This window comes from Epinephelus fuscoguttatus, linkage group LG17 (genome assembly GCF_011397635.1).
Source record: "Epinephelus fuscoguttatus linkage group LG17, E.fuscoguttatus.final_Chr_v1".
Lineage (NCBI taxonomy): Eukaryota > Metazoa > Chordata > Actinopteri > Perciformes > Serranidae > Epinephelus > Epinephelus fuscoguttatus.
Genome location: NC_064768.1, coordinates 15,802,177 through 15,825,934, shown reverse-complemented (window position 1 = coordinate 15,825,934; position 23,758 = coordinate 15,802,177). Strand labels below are relative to the sequence as shown.

Sequence of the window (23,758 nt, the reverse complement as noted above, 5' to 3'; positions counted from 1 at the left end):
CCTCCTTTAGATCAGTTTTCCAGCAGCACATGAATACAGCATAAAACTCCACTCTGTATCAGACTGTGTGTGTGTGTGTGTGTGTGTGTGTGTGTGTGTGTGTGTGTGTGTGTGTGAGGGAAGATGTGCTGCAGTGTCATAATAAGGAACGATGCCCCTCCTGCAGTGTGAGTGTGTTCACCTGTGCGACAGACAGTATGCAGGAGATGTGAGGGTGCATATATGGTGAGTACCTGTGTGTGTGCAGCTCTGACAGTAACCTGACACTAACGTCGCCCTCTTGTGTCAGCCCGCAGCCTGCGTCTGAGCCCATGGGAGAGCCGCATTGTGGAACGGCTCATGACGCCAACACTGTCCTTCTTGGCCCGCAGCCGCAGTGCCGCCACCCTCCTCAACAACAGTGACTCTCGTGAGTGTGAGCTCTGGATGTTTGTATTCAATGTACCCACCCTCCTCTTTTTCTGTACATCACTGCAGAGTGCAGGGAGGGAGGAATAACACCTTTAGGTTCCTCTGCAGGATATTTTATGAGTGGAAAAGTGTTTGTGTGACACAAAACACTGAGTAGTTAATAACATTTCATCTCTTCTCTTGTTTTCTTTCAGTCTTTATCTTTTCTCTCTCTATCTTGCTCTTCCTCTCTATATTTTTATGTTTTTATATATAAAACTGATAATATTTGGTTCAATTAAAAGACAGGAAACAATCTCAATATAGGGTTCATGTAGTAGCTATTCTGGAGCTTTTGATCATATCCCATGACCTTCATCAACCAACAGAGTTTACGCGTATTATTGCTTGTTTCATCCGAAAGTAGCAAAATGTCACACATGAGAAACTGATAGAAGCTAATTTTTAGCATTTTTGCTTTATAAATATCTTGTTTCAGTGTTGATCTTTCCCCTCCCTTTTACTCTTTCTCTCTTTTTTCTCTCTATGTATTCATATTTGCATGTAAACCCTTGTGGTGATGTTTGGTTTGATTCAAGATAAGGCTGAAACCAACTATTTTCTTCAATATCAGTCACTGTTGTTTTGTTAAAAAAACTGCAAAAATAGTGAAAAAGGTACTCTGAACTTTGTAGATCCCAGTTTAGAGTACTTTTTTTTGTCAAACAACAGTCAAAAAGCCAAAGACCCTCAATGATATAAAACAGAGAAAAACAGCAAAATCTCCCATTTGAAAAGCTGGAGACAACAAATATTTGTTATTTTTGCTTAAAAAAAAATAACTTGTTTCAGTCTTGTATTTTCCCCCCCTCCCTTTTAATCCCTCTCTTTCTTTCGCTATGTATCTATGTACTCATATTTGTATATATATATATATAGCCCTGTGGTGAGGTTTGGTTGGGTTAAAGAAAAGGCTCCCCCCAGATACCCTTTTTCTCCTGTAGCTGTGTATTCATGTTTTTACATATAACTCTGTGGTGATGTTTGATCTGATTGAACATAAGGCTGCAACTAATGATTATCCTCAATATTATTATTTGTTTGGTTCATCGATTAATTGTTCAGTTTAAAAATGTAAAAGCACCTAAAGCCCCGTCTCCACTGAGCAATCCAGTCCAGTTCAGTTCAGTTCGGTTCGATACGCTTTTTTTCTGTTTCCACTATGAAAAGTTGTGGATGGTACCAATAGAACTGTTCTGTACCGTCCCCATTTTCTGTCACCCCTCTGTTGGGGTGTTGTGGCTGGTTATGAGGCTCATGTAACCACTGTTCATACCGTGGAGAGCTGTAGTCTGAGAAAAAATAACTTCATTCACCTGGCCGACTGCTGGCGACTTTTACGGTGGAACGTTAACTTGTTTTGTCACTCAGTGTATGAGGTGACGACGTGAATCCATCAGCACACCTTAAAATATTCCACATAACAACTTTGACCATTACTTTAGCTTTTTGTTGTGAACTGCATATATCCCAATTCTCACTCTGAGGTAAATAAAAGTGTTGCAGAGTGTTGTTCCTGTGGGCTATGGCAACTCTTAACCCCTGAGCTTGCCTTAGAAGGCCTAAATGCGCAAACCCACCATTTTTAAATATCTCACGGAGGGAGACTCACTCTTGCCTGTTCTATTTTGTTCTGAAAATGTCAGTGTGCAGCCTCGCTCTGTGGACGATAAATGAGGAAATACAGTGAGTGCTGGACGGGGCAGTGAGTGACAACAACCCTGCCCACATGAAAGAGTACTGTTTGCAGTGGAAACGCTAGGGTCTAGGTACCATGTCTGAAGGGTTACTTTTGGTTCCTAAGGTACCACACCAAAAGTGTTTGGTGGATACGGGGCTTAAGTTTCTCAGATCCCAAGATGACGTTGCTGAAGTGCCTTTTCTTTGAAAAACAACAGTAAAAAACCCACAAATATTCGATTTTACAATGATATTGAACAAATAAAAGCAGTAAAATCTCACATTTGAGAAGCTGAAACCAGCAAATATCTGCCATTTTTTCTTTATAGATGTTTAATCGATGATCAAAGTAGATGTTGAGTTGAGTCCTGAGGGGAAATTGGGTCTTTGCTGCTTTAAAAAATGAAGCTACAAAAGTATATAATGGATAACAGTGAAAACATGGTTAAGCTTTGGAGTGAAATCAATAACATTCAATCAACAACAGTAAAATAAGTCACCTCCCCCTCAGGAATCATTTCTGTATATGTCAGCTGGATTGAGTCATTGTGTCGCAGCATGTCGTTTCCTCCCTGAGAGGCTTTTTATTATCACTCTGCATGGTGTACGTGTGTGTGTGTGTGACCTCGGCCCTGCTGCCTCTCTCTGCATGTTCATGTGTTACTCAGACTCTCACCACTGCTCCCGTTCAGCCTCCGCCAGCCCGCTGAACGCCTGCTCCCATCACCACCCACACCAGAATGCCGAGCGCTGGAGGGTCTCCTCTGCCAGCACGCCAGACATCACCCAGCGCCAGCGCCGGCGAAACTCCACACCGGTAGGCACACATGATGACTCATAAACCCACGACAAATATAAGCACTGGATTATTAAACCTTATTGATAATCTTATTATTTTTTATAGTGTATTTTATATTTGCACTCATTGGTCTTTGGTATTGCAACGGCTGCACAACAATTTCCTTTTTTGCTACAATAAGAAGTGGTCAAAAATCATTTTTAGGAACCTTAATTTCACAATTCAGTTATAAAATAGCACTGTGCAAAGGAAATAAACTGTCATGCCAGGCTTAAAAAGAGTTCTTGCTTATTTTATAATGCAGTCCTAATGCTGTTATCATGTGGGACAGTTTATATCAATGTCATTAGACAATACTGACGTTTAACAAAAAGTTTTTATCTGCCATATATACGTATATCAGCCTCAGCCTGAGATTATACCTGGTTATTTGTATCTTTCTTTAAGGTGGACAAAAAGAAGAAAGAGAAGAAAGATAAGGAGAGGGAGAATGAAAAAGAGAAGAACGCTCTCACAAAAGACAAAGTGCAGAAGAAGAGACAGACGACATCACCCACCACCACCATGACCCAGAGATCCAGGCCAGAGGCCAGGTATCACACAAACTACTGCCTTGTGCCAGCTCTTTACACCAATACATCCTGTGTTTTAACGAGAAAAATGTTAAATTAATTCTACATTGAGGACTTATTGAAGCAGGAGAGAGGCTGAGAGAGAGAGGGAGGGAGCTCATGTGTCCTCGGGCTTTATCCTCGGAGCAGGTTAATGTCTGACAGATGGTCCAAGGTGTTATAATCTAACGACTAAAAGAGACTCTGCTGGACACCGTTCAGTCAGCAGCCAAGAGCCAGTCTGCCAACAGCAGGTCCGTTTGTGTCAGACAGAGAGGGGTTTTCCTAGCCGATGGCTCCCTGCCTCCCCTCCTCTCAGGTTACACCCCCCCTACAGCCAAAGAATCATGGTGGAGTCGCTCATATCTTCCACATGACCCAGTTAATAGCTTTATGCAGTACACTGGTAACCTCATTACTTTTTCCTGCACTGCTATGAAACCACATCTCCTGTGCCACCAACTCTCTCTTTGACTCATATTTCACTTCCACCTCCCTCTCGTCTCTTCTTTTAAGCACCCCGAAGCCCAAAAACAGACCTCCATCACCCGCCCCCAAGAGTCGGCCTCTGTCCCCCCTGGTACCAGCCGCAGCAGCAGCCTCCAAAACCCCCACGGGCAAGAAGACACCTCCTCCTGGCACCAAGACCCGACCCAAACGAGCTCAGACGCCTGCCAGGGTGCAGGCCCAGACGGTCACTGCAGTTGCCGTAGAAACAGGCCACGAACCCCAGCAGCCCGATGCTCCAGAGGAGAAAAAGAGTAAGTGTGGTTACCATGGAGATGATAGCCAAGCTTCAAGGTGACCTAGAGGTTTTGGCTGACATTCGTGTTAAGAAACAGTGTGATGACTGCAGAGAGTGTGCCAGATTCTCACCAGCTCTCTGATCTACAGCAGCCTTACTGTCTCTAACCAGAGTGATGTTACACACTGTCAAACCACAATTAGGCTGATTACATTTTGTGCAGCGAGCACCAGACTGTTGTCAAATAACCACAGAAACGTCCCAGCTTATGTGCACATTTAAATTTCACCTTTTTGATTAATTATTCCTCTATTTACACTGCAGATCAGCAGCCATGTTAAACACGATGAAAACCATGATCATCAACATGATGTGACAGAAATCATTCAACTTAATTTTTTTAATGGGTGTTGCCGGAAACAAAAGTAGTTTTAAATTCATTTGTGGATCATTACCAGAATCACATTTATGTTGCAATATGAAGATTCAACAGGTAACTAACTCATTCCCTGATAGTAAGCTATGATTTTTTTAATGTAAGTCAGTCAAATCTAATCGAATAAAAAACAAAAGTAAAACAAAATGCAACATGTTTAAAACCTGAGTGCATGTTATTGTATTAAAGTACACTTCATTTTTTTCTCAGCACTATACTCGTACTTAAAGGAGCTCTATACGATATTATATTTGCTATGTAAAGACAAAGTGGAGTAATGATGTTCTGAGCAGAGAATAAAGTATGTAGTAGCCCCTCTGTGTGTGTTGAAATCTGAGCTTCTCTGTGGTTTGTTATCATAGGGTGACCATATTTTGGCCACGACATAGCCTACTTAAATGATACTCGCAGTTTACTCAAAGATGCCTTATAATTTTAATATATTTAAAATTTATATGTATGGATAGAAAATTCAGTTATATTACAAAATTATATCTCTCAAAGACAGAAATTCAGATAGGCCCCAATAGGGGACACATACACACACTAGAGTGTGGCAATCCGAGCCCGATGGTACCCGACGGGTTGGCCGGGTTTGGTCAGAAATGTAGCTATAAATTGTATTTGGGCTCGGGTCAGATTCGGTCAGCTTTCAGTGAAAATGTAGTGTAAAAATAAATAAAATCCTATTGTCTGTCCTGTTTATTGCTTGGGCACTGTTATTTACGTGACAACACCTGAACATAACACACACAGACACACATTGGCTGTTTGTTTCTCCCTCTCTCCACACTGGAAGTCTCGGACCTCCAGCCGCCCGCCTCCGCCTTGATTAAACGCTGAAAATAAAATAAAAGAGGGAGACAGGTTTTTCCTATTTATCTTATTTTGTTTTATTTCTCCCTCTCCACTGGCTGGAAGCGTCGGACCTCCCGCCTGCCGCTCCCGTCTCAAACACGGAGGTCTCCCTCTCCGCAGCTGAGCACCCACGGCGCACGCCCAGCCTGTTAAATAGCCTGTAACCACTGTGTGACACTAACTCAATGCTTTGGTCATTAAATAATGTCGGGCTCGGTTCGGATTCGGACAGAAATATGCTGCCCGTGCCACACTCTAACACACACACAAACACGGAAAACCGGACATTATCATCAGTTTATAAAAACCCCCCGGACGCCCCGGACGGGACGTGAAAAGTGGACATGTCCGGGCAAAAGAGGACGTTTGGTCAGCCTATGTTATCATAAGCCAGTCCAGCCACGTGTCCATGTTAGTATTCCACTGGCTAGCTAATTGCTGTTGCTCTGCACTGCGCTCATATAGTGGCTACTGCTGAAATCAGGCAGTGTCATCACAGACGTGTAGCAGCCACCCCATTGGTTAACACCCTTAGCTCTGTCAGCACTGTTCATGCTGTTAGCACCATTAGCTGCTAGCCGCCAGCTTAGCGACCTCCATGTTGAGAACCGTATGCAGACTGACTCATACGCATACAGTTCCTTTAAACGTGGACGGTTATTGTATGGATCATTGAGACGTGAAGTATTACGCACAGAAATGACTTTAGAATCTTAAAAAAGAGACATCATCTGCTCTCCACAGAATATTTGAGCTGCTTTCTTCATACTTCACTCTGCAATAAGTTTCATCTGAGAAAGGCTCTCCACAGGATTTTCCAAACTGTCAGTGTGTCCTAACAGGGAGAGCCTGCTGTGTTTGGAGGGGATGAATGTAGTAAATGTGATTGGCCCTAATTGTCACAGCAGGAAAGACACAAGTGCATTTGGCACGCCCCCCGACCAGCTTTGCAGGGCGCACTTAACTACAGTCTGTGTCGCCTTGCTGAGTTCATGAAAACAGAGCCCCATTTGTTGTTTTTCATAAATCACCTCTCAAAGTTTGGCACTTAAATGGAAATTGTTCATTTTTAAAAATGAAAATTAAATGTTAAATCATAGCTTCATAATAATAATGTTTTAATAGGCATGTTCTTCGTAAAATTGATATTTGTTTCCTTCCTATTGTGTTTTTAGAAACATAAGCATCACCTGTCCGCTCTTTGTTTTCTCTCTAACAGACTCTGGTAATGTTCCCGCCATTGTGGTGTCCTCTGTACCAGTTACGCCTCCTTCCCTCAGCCCAGTGGTCGTATCAGCGGCCTCTCCAGCTGTTCCAAATGTGGAGCCGGTTGCCTCCAATGCCTCTCCTGCAGCAGCCTCCACTAGTAATCCTTCTCCTTCTCCTGCACCCTCCGCTGCTGCCGCTGCTGCCTCCACCACCACCACTCCGGCTGCACCAGCAAGCAAGCCGTCAGCCGGCACCAATGACCCAGAAGAGGCTGCTCGTGTCCTGGCGGAGAAACGTCGACAAGCTCGGGAGCAGCGGGAAAGGGAGGAGCAGGAGCGTCTGGAACAGGAACAAAGGAACAGGTCAGGCTTAATGTTTATTCATCATATAATGTAATAACGTATTGTTTGGATTCTAATCAGTAAAAAAAAAATTCACTTTATTGCCAAGAGACATTAAAAATAGAGTTTTGACAAAATAACAGGAACACCTTCCAACATGATGTAATTCAACACAACAGTCCCGCAATGAAAAACACCTTCTGTACTTGCATTATATTGCATCACATTTAAGGTTGTGTTATGCCCCCCTACCTTGATACAATATATTTTTCTGACCAAAAATAGAAATTTGGTGTTCATTTATTTAATAAGTCCTTCATTTCATAATAATTTCTGTGTAATTTGGCAGTGATTGCAAGAAAAGGAGGAACTTCCATGAAAGAATTGCTCCATTTAAACCCAATTAAATGAAAAAACAAATAACATGAATAATTACAATTCATTATTTAGAGGAGACTTTGTTATTGTCATTTATTATTTAAACTGCCTCTAGACAAATTTCATGTTTCTCGTGTTCATCTTACCTGCTGCTAAAAAACTCTCAAAGTTACACTAGAAATGATTGTTTAGTCAATTTTTTTTTAAATATAAATATACGTATATAATGTCTGTAATTATGACTGAATTACATCACTCTTGCCATAAACAAAATTACTAGAAAATTATTGGGAATTTTTGGGGCAAAATTTTAGACTTCACCCCTTTTTTTCCTTGTTTTAGCCTCAGATGGTGAACAACAATACTTGTGTGAGAACTGAAGGTTGTTCTCAGGTTCCCACTGATCTGTCAGCAGATATATAATGTGTGCATACCATGTGTAACATGGATCCGTCTTCTCAGGATCCTCCGGGAGGAGGCGATGGCCCGGGAGGCGGAGGAGAGGAAGCGCAGAGAGGAGGAGGCTCGATTCATGGCCGAACAGCAGCGTCTGAGGGACGAAGCCCAGCGAGCTCAAGAGGAGAAGGAGGCGCAGGAGAGAGCCAAGGCCGAGCAGGAGGAGAACGACAGGCAGCAGAGACAGGTCAGTGACCAGAGGTTGAAAGTTGTCAAAACAATTGTAAACGTTGTTCCAACCAGGAACACTTTCAGTCTGCAAGGCATCTTAGTTTTTAATCAATGCTTTTAAATAAATCTGACTTACTTGTGAATCAAGCCAACAAGTCCAGCAGACCGAGTTTATTTGAGTGTTTATTCATCCAGAAATTACGTTAAGTAGCTTCATCCGTTACTGACTTAGTACATTCAATAAAAAATCATCAGGCAACACATTCCTAAACTTTTTTTGACCGGCTCTGGGTCAGCTGGGAAAGGCTTGAGGCGGAGCAGGCTCACGGCTTATGTGTTTGTCACTTTCTTTTTCATTTTAACCCACACCATGATCTTTTCCTGACCCTAACCAAGTGGTTTTTGTGCCTAAACCTAACCAGACCTTAACCACAGGGCATCATGATGATTTCGGAACGGACTTCGGAACAAAGGGTTTAATATGGTCGGAACAATGGGATGTCGAACCAATGGGCTGTCGGACCAATGGGCAGTTCCCACACTGAGGCCCCCTGTGCCTTCATTTCATCAAGAATTTTCTCCTTGCTCTTCATTCATATATAATCGACATAACTGAATGAGTGACTGATATAAAAATGATGATTTGGAGGTGAAGTATTCCTCTTAATAGACAGTAATTGTATATAAACATACATACTGCAACCTAGCATAGTCCCCCTGTAGCCCACTATTTGAAATGTTTTCTATATCAACTACAATGGTGATTACTAGGTTTTAATAAATGTTTTTATTGTGATTTTTTTTACTTGAAAAGGTCCTCAATAAAGATGCCTCTGTTGTATTTAATTTGGACCAGGGTTAAACTAATAACCTACTATATGAAAATATGAATCCATATTAAGGTATTTCTAATGGGAAACAAATCCTCTACCTTGTACTAATCTCACTCTGCCACAAGGCCCCACACTTCACCAGTGAGACACATGATCATGTCTGAACTGTAAATACTGTACGCACTGAAAACCCTCTAATTTTCCATTAACCATCATGAATCCCTTTGATCCCCCACATGCAGTAAGTCCATTTACCATCTGGGCAGATTACTGCATCCGAGGATGCCTGAGCTGTCAGGGGTTTGTTACAGTACGTGAGCCCAAACCTCTGACTCCCTCACCCCATGACTGACTGTCTGGCATCTGGGCAGATTAATGGAGGAGAATATGTGCTGCTGTCACGGACGATGCGTGAGCCCTGTTAGTCAGAGGCCCCTTGTCTGCCCGGGCAGATGCCAGCTGGTGACCTCCATAATGGTGACGATCAGAAGCTGAGGGAGCTATTGTGATCAGGGGAGATAGTGACAGGCCTGTGTTGCCTCTGTCTCATACACTCGGCTCGCTGCAGATAAGCAGCGTCAGTGTGCGCCTGAAGCACTCAGCCACGCTCGACTCCCCTTTTGCCTTCAATCGGACCATTGTTCCACCCTGACAGCTCGAGACGAGAGAGGCCTCATATTTTGTAGAGCTCAAGTGTTCCTCTCCCTGTAATGGAAAGTGAAAACAAGTGTGACAAGATCTGTGCACATAAAAATCCAACCTAACTGTCTGTGTGTGATGGTTAGAAGTGTGAAACTGCAGATTTTACAACAGCACCAGGTTGCAACAGTTTTGCAAACAGATGTGATTTATGCACACATCATAATTCTGTTTTTATTCAGCACCTCTGTTTGGTGGTGCTCAATCTACAGTAAATACCCAGTGGAGCATGTAATGGAGTTACTCAGATAGTATCAACTCTGGCTTGAAGGCTGCAGAACAGACTGGGCATGTACTGCCCCCTGGTGGTCTAGAGTTGTTCTCCATTACAGAAAAGTCTCAAACTGTGTGAAACTGTCTGTTCATACGATGCCATTTCTTTCTTAGATTCCATCATTTTTTTTTTTTTTTAAATCTGAAGAGGATGTACTTTGTCATAATCTGAGGATCGTTCCGGCAGCCTTGATAACCCCTATTTATATCTCTGCAAAGTCATATTTTGATATATTGGACGAGTCTGTTGAATCCCTCTGTAGGCACAGTCTTAGCGATACAGGTGAAGTCGAACCTAAACACTTCCCTGTGTATTCTAGTACTTTATCCAAAAATGGCTAAAAAGGTTTACACTCCCAAATTGCATGTAAAATGCTCCTGTTTCTGTCTGACATTTCCAACACAGATTATTGATCAGCAAGCTCATCCTGTGGACTTCGAAAAAGTGAAATAATACCTGCATATTATCATAGATTGGGTAAATGTTCCCCTAACCTACCTTATATATTTCTCAGTATTTGATTTATACCTCATCACTCAGATCACATACTAGGTCCTTCTGCCAGATGATCATTTAGATTTTTACAAATATTTTTACATAACCTGTTCAAGGTTTTGTAGCACAGAGCTGCCTTGTCTGCTGTACAAGGAAGTTCCATCACGGGATTCTCTCTTCAACCATTTTTGAAAATGGTCTAGTATTGAGAGAGCAGCTGTGAAATGGCCTGCAGTCAATGTATATGTCAACTAAAAGCGCTTGTTTTTGCCACTGACAGGCTCAGATTGTTATTTTAAGTGTCTGACAACATTATGGAAAGAATCCTACAGAGAAATAGAACATTTTTATTTACCTTTCACTGGTCTGTTTGTTATTGTCTTCCTGCACCAACTCAACTCACAAAACCTCAGAATAAGACTTGGTCAGACACAATAACAAACAGACCGACTCAAGGGAAAGGTAGATACAGTAAATATGCTCTCTCTCATTACCTGACCAATGTCTAAAATAGTTGTCTCCATTAGTCACGTAGGCACAAAAACATCAGACAAAAGGGTTCAGGCTGTGAAATACATAAGTTTCTCTTTAACCCTTTGAAACCCTTTTCTTGTGCTGCTTTGAGATGCCTTTCACAAATATTTAAACCTCTGAAGACCAAACAAATTGGTGGGATTTCGTAACAAAAAAAAACATGGGATAAAAGGCAATGAGCAAGTTGGTAAGAAACGACCCGCAAATTGGTAAAAACGGGGGGGGGGGGGGGGGGAGACAAAAGGCTAGGGAATAATATATTAATAATTATTATTATAACTTATTTAAAATTATATTAAATTCTTAAAATGATTAAATAAATAAATACATTGATTAGATTGAATAAAATTAATTTTATTATACATTACAATTTTTAAGCACATTTTCCAGGTCATTTCCTTGTTAATTTGTTTTTAACTTTCTTTCTTTTTTAACTAATTTTCTTGTTTTTAATTTTCTCTTTTACCAAGTTCTGGCTAATTTTTTGAGTTTTTTCTTCTTTCTTTGCTTGCTGCCTTCTTCCAATGTTTATAAAAGAAATCAAGCCAATATACTAAGGTTTCAAAGGGTTAAGTGAAAGTAGGAACATCACATTGTGAAAATGCTCCACTATGAGTAAAAGTCCTACATTCAAGTAAAAAATAAAGTAGTGCGTTCTTCTACTAGACAAAAAAAAACCCTCAGCGAATGTTACTTATTTACGCTCATTTCTGTATGAATTTATATGATATAGATAGATAGTGTTTAGCGTACCAGGAGGGAGATTTCAGAGGTCGGAAGACATCACAAATAAGTCTCAAGTCTTTGCAATCAAGTTCCAAGTTAAATCCCAAGTCAAGACAGACAAGTCCAAAGTCCTTAACCTTGAGTTTGGAGTTCTAAACAAGTCTAATGTGCTCTTTACCAAATGCAATGCCACTGTAACAACAGGTTAATAAAATGTTAATTTTTCACACATCTAGAATGCTTTTTAATTGTGTATTTATTTATAAAAAAACAAGCTTGTTGTTGTTGCGTCTCTGTCTGTAATTTAGACAATCTTTGGGCTTGGGGAGAAGGTATCAAGTTTTTTTAAGTCAAAAGGCTCAAGGCCAAGTGAAGTCACGAGTTACTGATGTTAAAGTTGAGGGTTTTTTTTGTCAAGTTAAATCTAAAGTCATCAAATTTGAGTCCATACTTCTGGGATATCTGTTCTCACGATCTGCACCTGTGCATGTCTCACAAGAAAAACAAATACACAACAAGTCACTGTGAACATATGGCCATTTATTCATACACATACTTACACACTCTCATGTATATAGACAGACATCTATACGCAGTATTCAGACAAAGTACTTTATTTAGGTCGGGCTGTGGCAGAAGGGACGGGCTCTCCTCCATGTCATAGTCTAAATAACAGTCTGTGGCCACACATAAGTCTAAAATAAGCATCATAATTGTGGCCTTATTGTCTGCATCATTCATGATCTGAGCCCAAAATGTGTATGTAGTTTAAGTGATGCTCTAATTACATCATCAACCAGAAACCACAGAAATAAAAATCAGTCAAGAAAATGAAAGTTTTAAGATAAAATGCAGTTGTAGTTACTAAAATTATTCTCACGCTGCAGGAAAAGCAGGGGGAGAAGAATAAGCCCAGGTTTCAGTTGAAACGACACATACTGCTGCTTCTGCGTGTGACTTTTGTATTAGCTATTAGATCATTTGTTTCTTGTCGTAAAGTGATATTTTCGACAGCTTCTCATCAATGTTTTCGTCCTCTTTTTTCAGAGGGAGGAGGCCGAAGCCAAAGCCCGCGAGGAGGCCGAACGTCAGCGCCTTGAGAGGGAGAAACACTTCCAGAAAGAAGAGCAGGAACGTCTGGAGAGGAAGAGGGTGAGGAGAAAAACATCTTCACAGTCACAATCGAGTTCATCCCGGTACTTCCTCCAATTTAAAAAAAACCCATCTAAGTAACCGATCTCTCTGTCTGATCTGCACAGCGCCTGGAGGAGATAATGAAAAGGACTCGGAAAAGTGACGCAGGAGAAAAGGTCAGTGTGACTCCTTTTTAAACAAGCTCGAGGAAAAACCAAACTTCCTCTTGACTTATTGAAATAACAAAAGTGTTTTTGTTCTTTATCATCACAGAAGGATGTGAAAGCTTCTCAACAGGTCAATGGCAAAGACTCGGAGCTCAGTAAGGGTGAGTGTCTTCAGAACAGTCAAGCTGCTGGGCCTATATCCAGTAATGGAGTGTGATTAAGTACATTTACTGAAGTACTCAAGCGCAGATTTGAGGTACTTCTACAATTCTTCTTCTAAAGTTAAATAAACTCTTTATAAACCCTTTCGGATCGAACCCTCCTCCTGCAGCTCTCGCCTCTCTGTCCTAAGCCCCTCCCACCAGATGACCACAGGCAAGAGGGCAGCAGCTTGGGAGACGGACCCTTAAGTCTGTGGCTGCAGCAGCTTGATTTCGGCCAGCGCAACCCCCCCAGTGCAAGGTGTCACAGTGGGCTGGTGGCCAGCAGCAGGGTCTAATCTGTGTAACAGTAGCAACAGAAAGTTTGCTGATCTGGTGGCGAGGTGGGGATGTCCGGTCACCTGGAGGCTGCTGTGGCTGCTGACTGGGGGTCCGACTTTGGAGCTGCTGCCTGCTCTCCTCCCGGCGAGGTGTAGGACACACTGTGATTTGAGGCTTTCGCTAATGTTAGCTACACAAACGTGAACCTGAAGCCGCAGCTATGAGTATTTAACTCCGGTTAGCAGGAGGCTAAACTATTACCAAAATTTTCTCTCCATTTCTGAAACGCTTCACCGATATTGACATGTGTTCTGTTTAGTTTATGGTCAGACTCTCTTTTTGGTAAGTCCATCTTCCTTCTACGGTTTGCTTTGATGGAATAGCAACTTTCTCTGCAGAGTTAAATTAATTAAATCAGGTTACAACAGACAATCAGAAAGCCCCCTCTCTGAAATGACCTGTGATTGGCCAAAGTCTCCTATCACAGTTTAGATTTTCTACAGCCTGAAAACAGAGCCAAGAGGAGGTGCAGAGGTCTAGTTTTCTCTCAGACCACTTGAATTACAATATGCTCAAAATTTATTATGGGATTTTTGCCCAATGATGTCAAAATAAAACTGCCTGATCCAGCTTTAAACATCGACAGCAGCAAAACACAACATACACATTAATGCAGCAGTAATATTAATCCATAAACATCATATTTAATAGTAAAACACTGACAGGGAACATTTTACAGCACAATGAGTACTTATAGTTTAAGTACACTTTATTGAAAATGTCTTTTTCTTATTTGCAGTGTGAATAAAATGAAAATTTACTAATTGATATTTTCCTTCCTCAGCAGCTGGAAGCCTGCAGAGTCCCGGTGCAGCGATCCTCGGCCCATCACAAAGCGTGTCCGGTCCTGTTGTAAACGGAGTCCAGCCCGCTGCTCACCAGAACGGTGTCTCCGCCAATGGAGCTGACTTCGAGGAGATCATCCAACTGAACAAAAGCGGTAACCCGGCACAGACTCAGAGCGGGCTGGTCAGCGAGCCCATCCTGGCATTCGAGGGCGGAGAGCCCTTCCTGATGAAAACAGGCCCTATGAAGCCTCAGCATGTTGCAGGTACAGTGAAGAGACACCAGATGAGGCTGTGACGTTGCAGCACAGGCTCGTGAGCTTGAGCTGAGTTCATTACTGGCTGGAACCAATTTTTTTTTTGATTAATGAATGAATGTAATTAATAATTAATTAGCAAAATAGTTGTAATTTTCTTTCAAGACATCTTGTGTTCATCTGGTATCACTAGAATGAATAAACTTAACGGGGGGTTTTAATGCAGACAGAGTAAAAACTTGATTCCACCTTTCACAAATATTAAACTTCTCGCCTGTTGTTCTCTCCTTGCAGAGGTCCTGTGAATTCACACACATCTCCATGGAGACGAGCCTTATGTCTCTGCTTGAGCTAAGAGATTCATGCCACGCCACAGCGGCTTATAAAAAAAATCGTGTGCCAAACAAACAATGAACTGCGCTGAAATCACATTTTACAGTATCTGCCGCCAGAGGACAACGAGGAGCTTCTCATCTGAATTATAAAACATGCAACAAGTATTCTCTGTCTCCACCACGTGTTCTGGTGCAGCATCTGTCAAAGTTTTATCGAAATGTCACATGCAGATTTTATGGTGCACCTTAAAGATGACTGACTGTGTAACAAATTTTAGAAAATAAAGTATAAGATCCTGGAAATACATAATATTTGACAATGGTTGTTATTATTACCGTCGTTATGATATTGTTATTGTTATCTTAAGTTGAACAGTGTGTGTGTGTGTGTGCGTGTTTGTTGTTTTTCGTCTTGAATTATTGAGTTATTTAACATGGGGAGCATTGTAAGGACTGGCCACAGACAGTGTATGTAAATGTATAATGAGCCTGGCTGCCTAGGCCTCCTGTTACAGGGGATCTGTGAAATAAAGCTTTATGAAAGGGACTGGCCTCTGTGTTTTTATCTTTATTATTATTATTTTAAATATGTTTTGGGGCATTTTTGCCTTTAATGGATAGAACAGCTAAGTGTGAAAGGGGGAGAGAGAGGGGGATGACATGCAGCAAGGGACCACAGGCTGGACTCGAACCCGGGCCGCTGCAGCAGCAGCCTTGTATATGGGGCGCCTGCTCTACCACTAAGCCACCGACGCCCCTATCTTTATTATTATTAGAAAATATTAGATACCACCCAACCTGCAGAGAGAGGGAGTTGACTAATGCTGTTCAGTCATTTTCTAGAAGATGTAAAACTGTCCTATACATTAACCTCATTTAGGTAGATTCCTTCTGTAGTAAAACAAGTTTTAATGTAGTTTATTCAGACCACAATTCTCTGTTTATAGAAGTATTTTTGGCTGACGACGTATCGTGAACAAAGGCTGTGTTTTTTTCTCTTTAAACAGGAACTCAATGGTATATACAATATTGTCCGTGGGCTGATTTACAGCACATCTATAACTGTGGACCTGCAGACCAGTGACGCCTGTATACATTGAACAAAAATTTAAACACAACAATTTTGTTTTTGCTCCCACTCTTCATAGACCTAAGTCTTTTTTTTTATGCACTCAGTAGATTTATTTCTCTCAAATTTTGGTTGCCAAATCATTAAAATCCTTGTTAGTGAGCACTTTTTCTTTTCCAAGATAATCCACCCACCTGACAGGTATGGCAAATCCATCCACTGAATAAACAGCATCATTACTACACAGGTGTGGCCTGGGCTGGTCACTATAAAAGGCCATTTAAAAAGCATAATAGAATCCCTGACACTCAGTTACAGCTTTTGGTTTTGGTGTGCCATATTTTCAGCGGTCCCATCTGTCAGTCCCTATGAAAACTCTATGTGGGTGCCACTGCTGCAGACATGATTCATTTTAGACCCAGTGCAGGATGAAGAAACAAAAAGTGAAGATTTCAACTAATTACATTCAAAAATGTGCATTTTTACCTGTCAAAACTGAATTCAACCTGGTAATCCAGAGTGATAATTGTATAACCAGCCTCCCATAGAGAGACTGTGTGTGTGTGTGTGTGTCAGTATTCATAGGTGCAGGTCATGTTCACAGAGACCAGAGGGTGGCAGCACAGATGATTTAGAAGAACTGTAAATGCTTTTCACTTTTTCTGCACCTGTGAACACAGTTACCAAATAATTTAACAACCATTTGGGTGCACCTGTGGCATTATGGGATGTTATGATGGTAGAATATTTACACATATCTCAAGTGCATTTTCTTTACCCATATTAAAATGCTTGTCTTTCTTTATTTTTTTATTTTGTTTTTTTAATCAGATGAATGTTGTAATACTTAGAGTTTCATCAGTGGTTTAGTATCTTACTTTCATAAAGTCAGGGGAATTACAAGAGTCAGATTAAAAAATAGAAAAAAGATAGAAGATTTGGGTAGCAGAGGCCGAGATATTAGACTTTTATCACCAGTATGAATCAGCATCAAAAAATGATAGCGAGTAAATGCTATCATCAGACTCAGGCTTTGAATGAAGTCCTCCAGAGTCTCAGAAGACTAAACACAAGTGTTTTTAAAGGCTGATTCCCAATGATGAGTAAATTAAATAAACATTTAAATTGTAAAAATTTGTAAAATCTCTGCAGTTCTTCAGATTTAGGTGATTAAACTTACAAAGAACTGTTTGTTTTCAGAAGTAATGTGAACCCAATGGTATATTTAAAAAATATATTTAAGAAAAATAATGGGATAAGCTGGTAATCTAATGTAGAGAACAATTACAAAACAACAGGCAACCCAATTGCCAGAAAAAATACACTCACTAAATCACAGCTGTTTTTTTGTTGTTGTTTTTATTGGCCTTAAACAGTGGTCTGTAGTATGGCAGGCATTTTGCCAAGATGTCACGCCATCCCCTCCACCTCCCAGTGACAAATTCAACTGATATATTACGAAATGAGCAAATGCGATGTATGTGTGGTTTGCAGAAACATGTAATGCCAACGTTTTCTGCTGGCAACGGGGCAGCTATAGAAAGCTCCTGAACACAAGACAAATATGAGAGTGGCTGAGCCAAAAAAAAATGCAAACAGGTGGTCAAATGAAGATGGACTCAGAAACCAAGAGGTAAAGCATGACTGCCCACATCTCAAATATTCAGCACATCTGGAGGTTTTTGCTGTGTCCTCACTCAGAACTTTCAATTTAAAACAACTACAATTTGATCTTTTTGGGACTTTATTTGACAGTCGGCAGTGTAGAGAGACAGGAAACACATTCGGGTGTCTCAGGGAAAATGGAAAAAAATAAAAAGCTATATTTTAACAGGGTGCTTCTGTTTTCAGTCGCCGTCTGTGTTTGTTTGGCTGTGGCTTTATGTTACACAGAGAAGAGAACTGACCTAGACAGCTCTGAGATGAACTCCGGCCAAAGGATCAAAGGTGTGTGCGTGAGATTTGCTGTCCTCTTGCTAAACTGCACTCTAGCAATCAAATATTAGAAGCCTTGTGGTCGCTCGTGTTTTCCCTTCAGCTCCAGGTAACGCTGACCTCAAACAGGACTCTCATTGCTGCAGCTGCCTGTCAGTTTTCGTCACAGTGCATCTGTCACAGGGTCGCTACCATATCGAATGTCTAACAAAATACACTGGAGCTTGTTTCAATGTGACCAAGCTGCCATTTAGCACAGAGATATGATTCTGGGTAGAAACCCCACAGGAAGGACATCTCTGTCTGTTTGCTTTAGTTTGGGTGGGGACTTTGTAATTAGAAGCTTACTCACCAAACAATGCAGTGCTGCATGCAAAGAGTCTGCTTCTCTGTCTCTGCACTTCATGGTTCTATTATGTTTCTAATGTTTGTATGATCAGTGGATGATTACATGGTCATATTACTCCAGTTTCAGGAGTGAGGTGCAACACCGCAGTATTTCTTTACTTTTTGACAGCAGTGTTCTACAATTGGTCCACCACTTTGGTCCAGACTGAGACGTCTGAACAACTATAGGATGGATTGCCTTGAAATTTGGTAAGGCCATTCATGGTCCCAAGAGGATAAAGCCTCTTGTCTTTGGTGAACCCCAGACTTTTCCTCTAGCTCAACCAGCAGGTCATACTTCTAGTGAAATTTCTCAACATCTGTCAGTTAAAATGTTTGTACAGACATTCATGGTACCCAGTGGATGTATCCCACTGACATTGATGGACCCCTGACTTTTCCTCTAGTGCCACCATGAGGTCACCATGTGTAGTTTTGAGTGAAATATCACAACACAACTATTTCATGGATTTCCAGGAAATGTTATACAAACATTCATGCACCCCAGAGGATGAATCCGTATGTATTTGGTGATCTTCTAACTTTCCATCTAGAGCTACCATGAGGTTCACTTTTTTGTTTTGTTTTGTGGCATATCTTAACACCTATCAGACAGACTGTCATGATATTTGATGCAGACATTCCCTAGTTCCCTGCAGATGAATTCTACAGACCGTTTTTATTCTCTGACTTTTCCTCTAGCGCCATCAGCAGGACAAACTTTCCACTTACATGTTGAAATTTTCTCAACATCCCTTAGACGGATTGATCCAAATTTTGTACAGACATTTTTGGTGCTCAGAAGATGTATCTCCATGACTTTGGTGACCCTTTGCCTTTCATCCAGCACCAGTGAGACTGATATTTGTAGTTCAGTCAGGAACACTTTTGTCAAAGAAAACTTTGTTTTCATTTGCAGTATTAGTCATCATGAAGTTTGGTACCCAAAGGCTGAATCCTATGGACTGTTTTTTGATCCTCTGACTTTTCATCTAGCGCCACCAGCAGGTCAAAGTTTCCACTATTACATATCTATCAGATTAATTGATTGAAAATTTGATGTGTCCTTGTGACTTTGGTGATCCCCTGTCTTTTTTTCTAGCGCCACTATGAGACTGATGTTTGCGGTTTTGAGTGAAATATCTCAACAACTAATGGATGGTTTGCCTTGAAACTTGGTGCAGAGATCCTCAGTTCCAAGAGGATGAATCATAACAAGAGGTGATCTTTTGACACCACCAGCAGGTCAAACCTTTAACTTATCCAGTGATTTTTTTTAGACATCTATCAGATTGATTGACATTTTGTATTGATATTCATGGTTTCCAGAGGATGTATCCTTGTGACTTTGGTGATAGCTTGTCTTTTCTTTTAGCGCAACTATGAGGTTGACATTTGTGGTTTTAAGTTAAATATCTTAACAACTGGATTGTAAAATTTGCTCCAGACATTCACATTCTCCTCAGGATGAATTGTAATACCTTAAGTGAACCCTTCAATGGATCCTTTAGCTCCATCATCACGTCAGAATCTCAGCTTGACCAATACTTTGGTTATGACCCAAGATGATAATAATGATAATAAACTTTATCTATATAGCACTTTTCAAAACACAGTTACAACATGCTGTACAATAAAACTAAACACATTTAAAACAAGGAGAATAAAACAAATGACATGTCATAAAATATCACCTAAGTAAACATATAATAAGGAAGGCAAGATGATGAATGGGAAACAAAACCAATACGATTCCAATAAAATAGACAGTAAGCTCAGATATAATCAGGATATGCTAATGACATTAGCATTCAGCCTCAGCTGCACTTTTTGTGTAGTACTAATTAGCAAAGGTAAGCATGTGAACATTAGACAAATGCAGTACGCACTGAAACAGCTCTGAGTAAGATCATCCAAATAGAGGATGGAAATTATGTTATACTGCTGCATATATTCTTCCTCTTCTTGTTCCTCGACTGTTTGTTTTTTGCATAACCTTTTGATGACTGTGATATGAAAATACAGTGGTTTGTACATGTTTAATATGTGCTACACAGTTAGGTCGTACATATCCAGGGCTGTGCTTTCTTTTAGGCTCCTATCTCTAGTCACACACAGACCTTGTTGGATTATTGCCCAATCACTGTGGATGCAGAGATAATATCAACCTAACTAAAGACCTTCAGTGTCTCTGAGTGGGCCGAGCTTCAAGTTACACTGGACTTTAGCCAGTAACAACAGGATACACATTTCAAAACATATGTCATCTAGCGCATCTAGCTGTGTGATTCAACCTGCCCATCCCACATAACAAATGAAACAAGACCATTATCGTGCATAAATGATGTTTAACCTTTATTCTGTCTGTGTACTCATCAAATACCAAGTCTACATTTTACATCTTCCCTGTAAGAATCACCAGCAGCCCTTGCAGGCATCTTAATATTTGGAAGATAAACACATACTGTAACTCTCAGGTCATCATTTCAAACAACATCAATGAAGACGCTTCCAGAAAGTGAACTATTTATAATTCACATGTGATTTCACCAAGTGGTTGTCAGACAGTTGGATGCACGTTCTCAACAACCATCACTGAGGTTTCTTCTTCTCTTGTTTCTATAAACGTGGAAGCAAAAACACGTCTCAGTCTGCTCTGTTCGGGATACTTTAACTCTGCTCTGCAAGGTGAGCCTTTTCTTTTCTCTCTCTCACGTGGTTACATGTTTAACATGTTTTGTGTTGCGTGTTTTTATGCCTTAGATGTATCTCAGAGGGCTGCTGAGTTAGTGGATATTGTAATTTGAGTCGTAGCTTTCAAAGTCTTACACTCTCTTTTCTTAATTAAATTAGATGAAGTGCAATCCTCAGAGCAAAATAGGAGGGAGTATGTCAAATAGTCAAATAATAAGGAGAATTACATTAATATATAAATAAATAGAATATTAATAAAACTTAAAACATTACAAGATAATAAAATACAGAAATTAAAATTCAGTCAGTGTTTGGAATCTAAGTACAATTGTTCAAGTACTGTACTTTACGCCAGTATTTCTGTTTTATGCTATTTAGACTTCTACCCCACTACATTTTGGGGGAAATTTTGTATTTTTTTTTTTAACTCCACTACATTAATTTGACACTTCCAATTACTTTTTGCACATAAAAACATGTAATATGCTTGTATGTTATCATGCAGTACTGTACTACTAATCTAGTAGTATACAAAATATCAAAAAGTAGCTCCACCACAACATTAAAATGCAGAATAATCTAATATTATGTAATAATGTAACACTTTGATTGGAGCCATTTTGCTGTTAATTCTTTTGTACTTTTATTTTGGTAACAATTTGAATTCAGAATATGACATATAATATGATATGAATTAATATTTCTGCTTTAAACCAAACATTCTCTACAGCTTTAGAACACGATTTAATGATGTCTACATTCAATGTGTTGTACTTTTGATACTGTTTTGCTGCAGTAAGAGAAAAAAAAATGTTTGTCTTAGAGTAAGAAATAAAAAATAATCAGGATACCCATGAACAATAAGGTTCTTATGATGAGAAAACATGTTAAATAATATATCAATATAACAAAAATTCCATATTAGTAACTTGTTTGTGTTGCTAAGTTGTACGTCTGCTGTATTTTATTTCCCTTGTTGCTTGTTTGCTCTATTTTGAATGATGACACAGATGCTCTGCAGGTTTCATGTTGCAGCTTCAATCCCTTTAATCTTACTGACTTTAATTTCACTTTCAACCCATGACCTCACCGGTCAGAGTTGTCCTCTGCCCCTTGGAATTCAAACCTCCAGTGAGAGACCATAAACAGCTCGTAACAGTGAGTGACAGACAAGGAGCCATGTCTGGTTGTCTTGCATTGTGGCCAGAGGAGAGATTTGTCAGGAGGTTAATTTTAACTCTGGCACATCCAAGTGTCCAACACCTGTGCTGCAAAGGAAAATGATAGTGAATAGGAACTGTTTGCATATCTTTGTGGAAGGTCAACGAGGAGTGACTTGATCACAGCATGCCATGAGGAGCTGTGAAAATTCAAACCGGGTCTTATATGCAGGCTGTGGACTGGATGACATGTTGTTATCCTGCAGAATGAAGGACGGACAGTTGGGTTTATAAGGTTCAGCGTCGCCTCCTCTCAGTGCTTGAACTGTGATGACAGCCTTCAGGGTTGTGATGCATCAGATTCCAAGGTTTTGGGTGCAAGATGTGTAAAGATGAGCTTTTTGTCTGTGATCTCTGCAGTATCAGAAGGTTCAAAATGACTTCCTCTCTTTGGGGATAAAGTTCAAGAACATGTTCATGTGATGCAATTTGCTATTTGCACACATATGGAGTATATGCGCGTTTGAATTCTTGCACACACTCAAAGAAGATACAAGAATGTAAAAAAAAAAATCACAAACTGAATAAAAAAACGACAGAAAGATATAAAGGAAAATACAAAAATGTGTGTATTTTAGTTTTAGCATGTATATATATATATATAAAAATTATGCAAACAAATTGTGTCATGACATTGACACTTAAGGACACAGACTAATACAACAAAACAGTAACGTGGAGAGTAATGTGTAGAGAATAAACAAGATATATACGCATGAACGAAAATATATACAGTGCATATACTGTATAAGTACAAGTAATATGACATTATATATAGATAGAGGGTGTGGATAGACCATCGATCAAACAGGCTATGTGAAGTATGGACAGTATAAATATAGTAGTAGTGTATCTGTGACTGTGGTTGTTACACAATATCGCCTCGAGAAAGTGGGTATGAAATATCACTGAACTACATTAACATATTACACTTGTACAATGTGTATTAAAGAGGCAGTTCACCACAAAATCAAAAACACATGTTTTTCCTCTCACCTGTAGTGCTATTTATCAATCTAGTTTATTTCGGTGTGAGTTGCTGAGTGTTGGTGATATCGGCCGTAGACATGTCTGCCTTCTCTTGAATATAATGGAAATAGATGGCACTCGGCTTGTGGTGCTCAAAGTGCCAAAAAAACACATTAAAAAAAACTCAACCGCAATGTCTCTTTCTAGAAATCACGACCTGGTTACTTAAGATAATCCACAGACCTTGTTGTGATCAGTTTCATGCAGGAACTATTTTTGTTGAATTATTTTGTACACTAGCATTGTTTGGCACATCGGACTGAATGTTTATGCACAAGAGACATTAAAAATGAGAGTAAATGTTAAAAAAAAAAACTACTAAAACAATAAACTTAATGTTGTGTATGAGAAAGGAAGATTGAGACAACACTGCAAACTAGTTGTTGGATGGATTTTTTTCGTCACTATGTGGGATTTACAAGTTCCCTGAGGTGAACACACTGTAGAAGTACATTTTACAGGCAGGGAAGTGATTGAGTTTGTATTATTATTTAAAATGTTTTCTTTTT

At 40.1% G+C, this 23,758-nt stretch overlaps 1 protein-coding gene across 7 annotated transcripts in view; it reads left to right on the top strand.

Annotated features, from left to right (window-relative positions):
* LOC125904477 (MAP7 domain-containing protein 1-like) overlaps nt 1–15,462 on the top strand; it is a 57,005-nt gene extending 41,543 nt beyond the window's left edge. For 4 of the 7 annotated variants that reach the window (XM_049601888.1, XM_049601890.1, XM_049601892.1 and 1 more), the window contains 11 exons: nt 290–409; nt 2,799–2,947; nt 3,377–3,522; nt 4,057–4,301; nt 6,799–7,150; nt 7,970–8,150; nt 12,743–12,847; nt 12,955–13,005; nt 13,103–13,157; nt 14,323–14,589; nt 14,875–15,462. In XM_049601888.1, coding sequence (XP_049457845.1) covers nt 290–409; nt 2,799–2,947; nt 3,377–3,522; nt 4,057–4,301; nt 6,799–7,150; nt 7,970–8,150; nt 12,743–12,847; nt 12,955–13,005; nt 13,103–13,157; nt 14,323–14,589; nt 14,875–14,885 — 1,682 coding nt within the window. In that variant the 3' untranslated portion in view covers nt 14,886–15,462. The remainder of the gene's footprint in view (nt 1–289; nt 410–2,798; nt 2,948–3,376; nt 3,523–4,056; nt 4,302–6,798; nt 7,151–7,969; nt 8,151–12,742; nt 12,848–12,954; nt 13,006–13,102; nt 13,158–14,322; nt 14,590–14,874) is intronic. The other 3 variants (XM_049601891.1, XM_049601894.1, XM_049601889.1) reach the window with 2 other exon arrangements.
* Nucleotides 15,463–23,758: the final 8,296 nt, after the last annotated feature.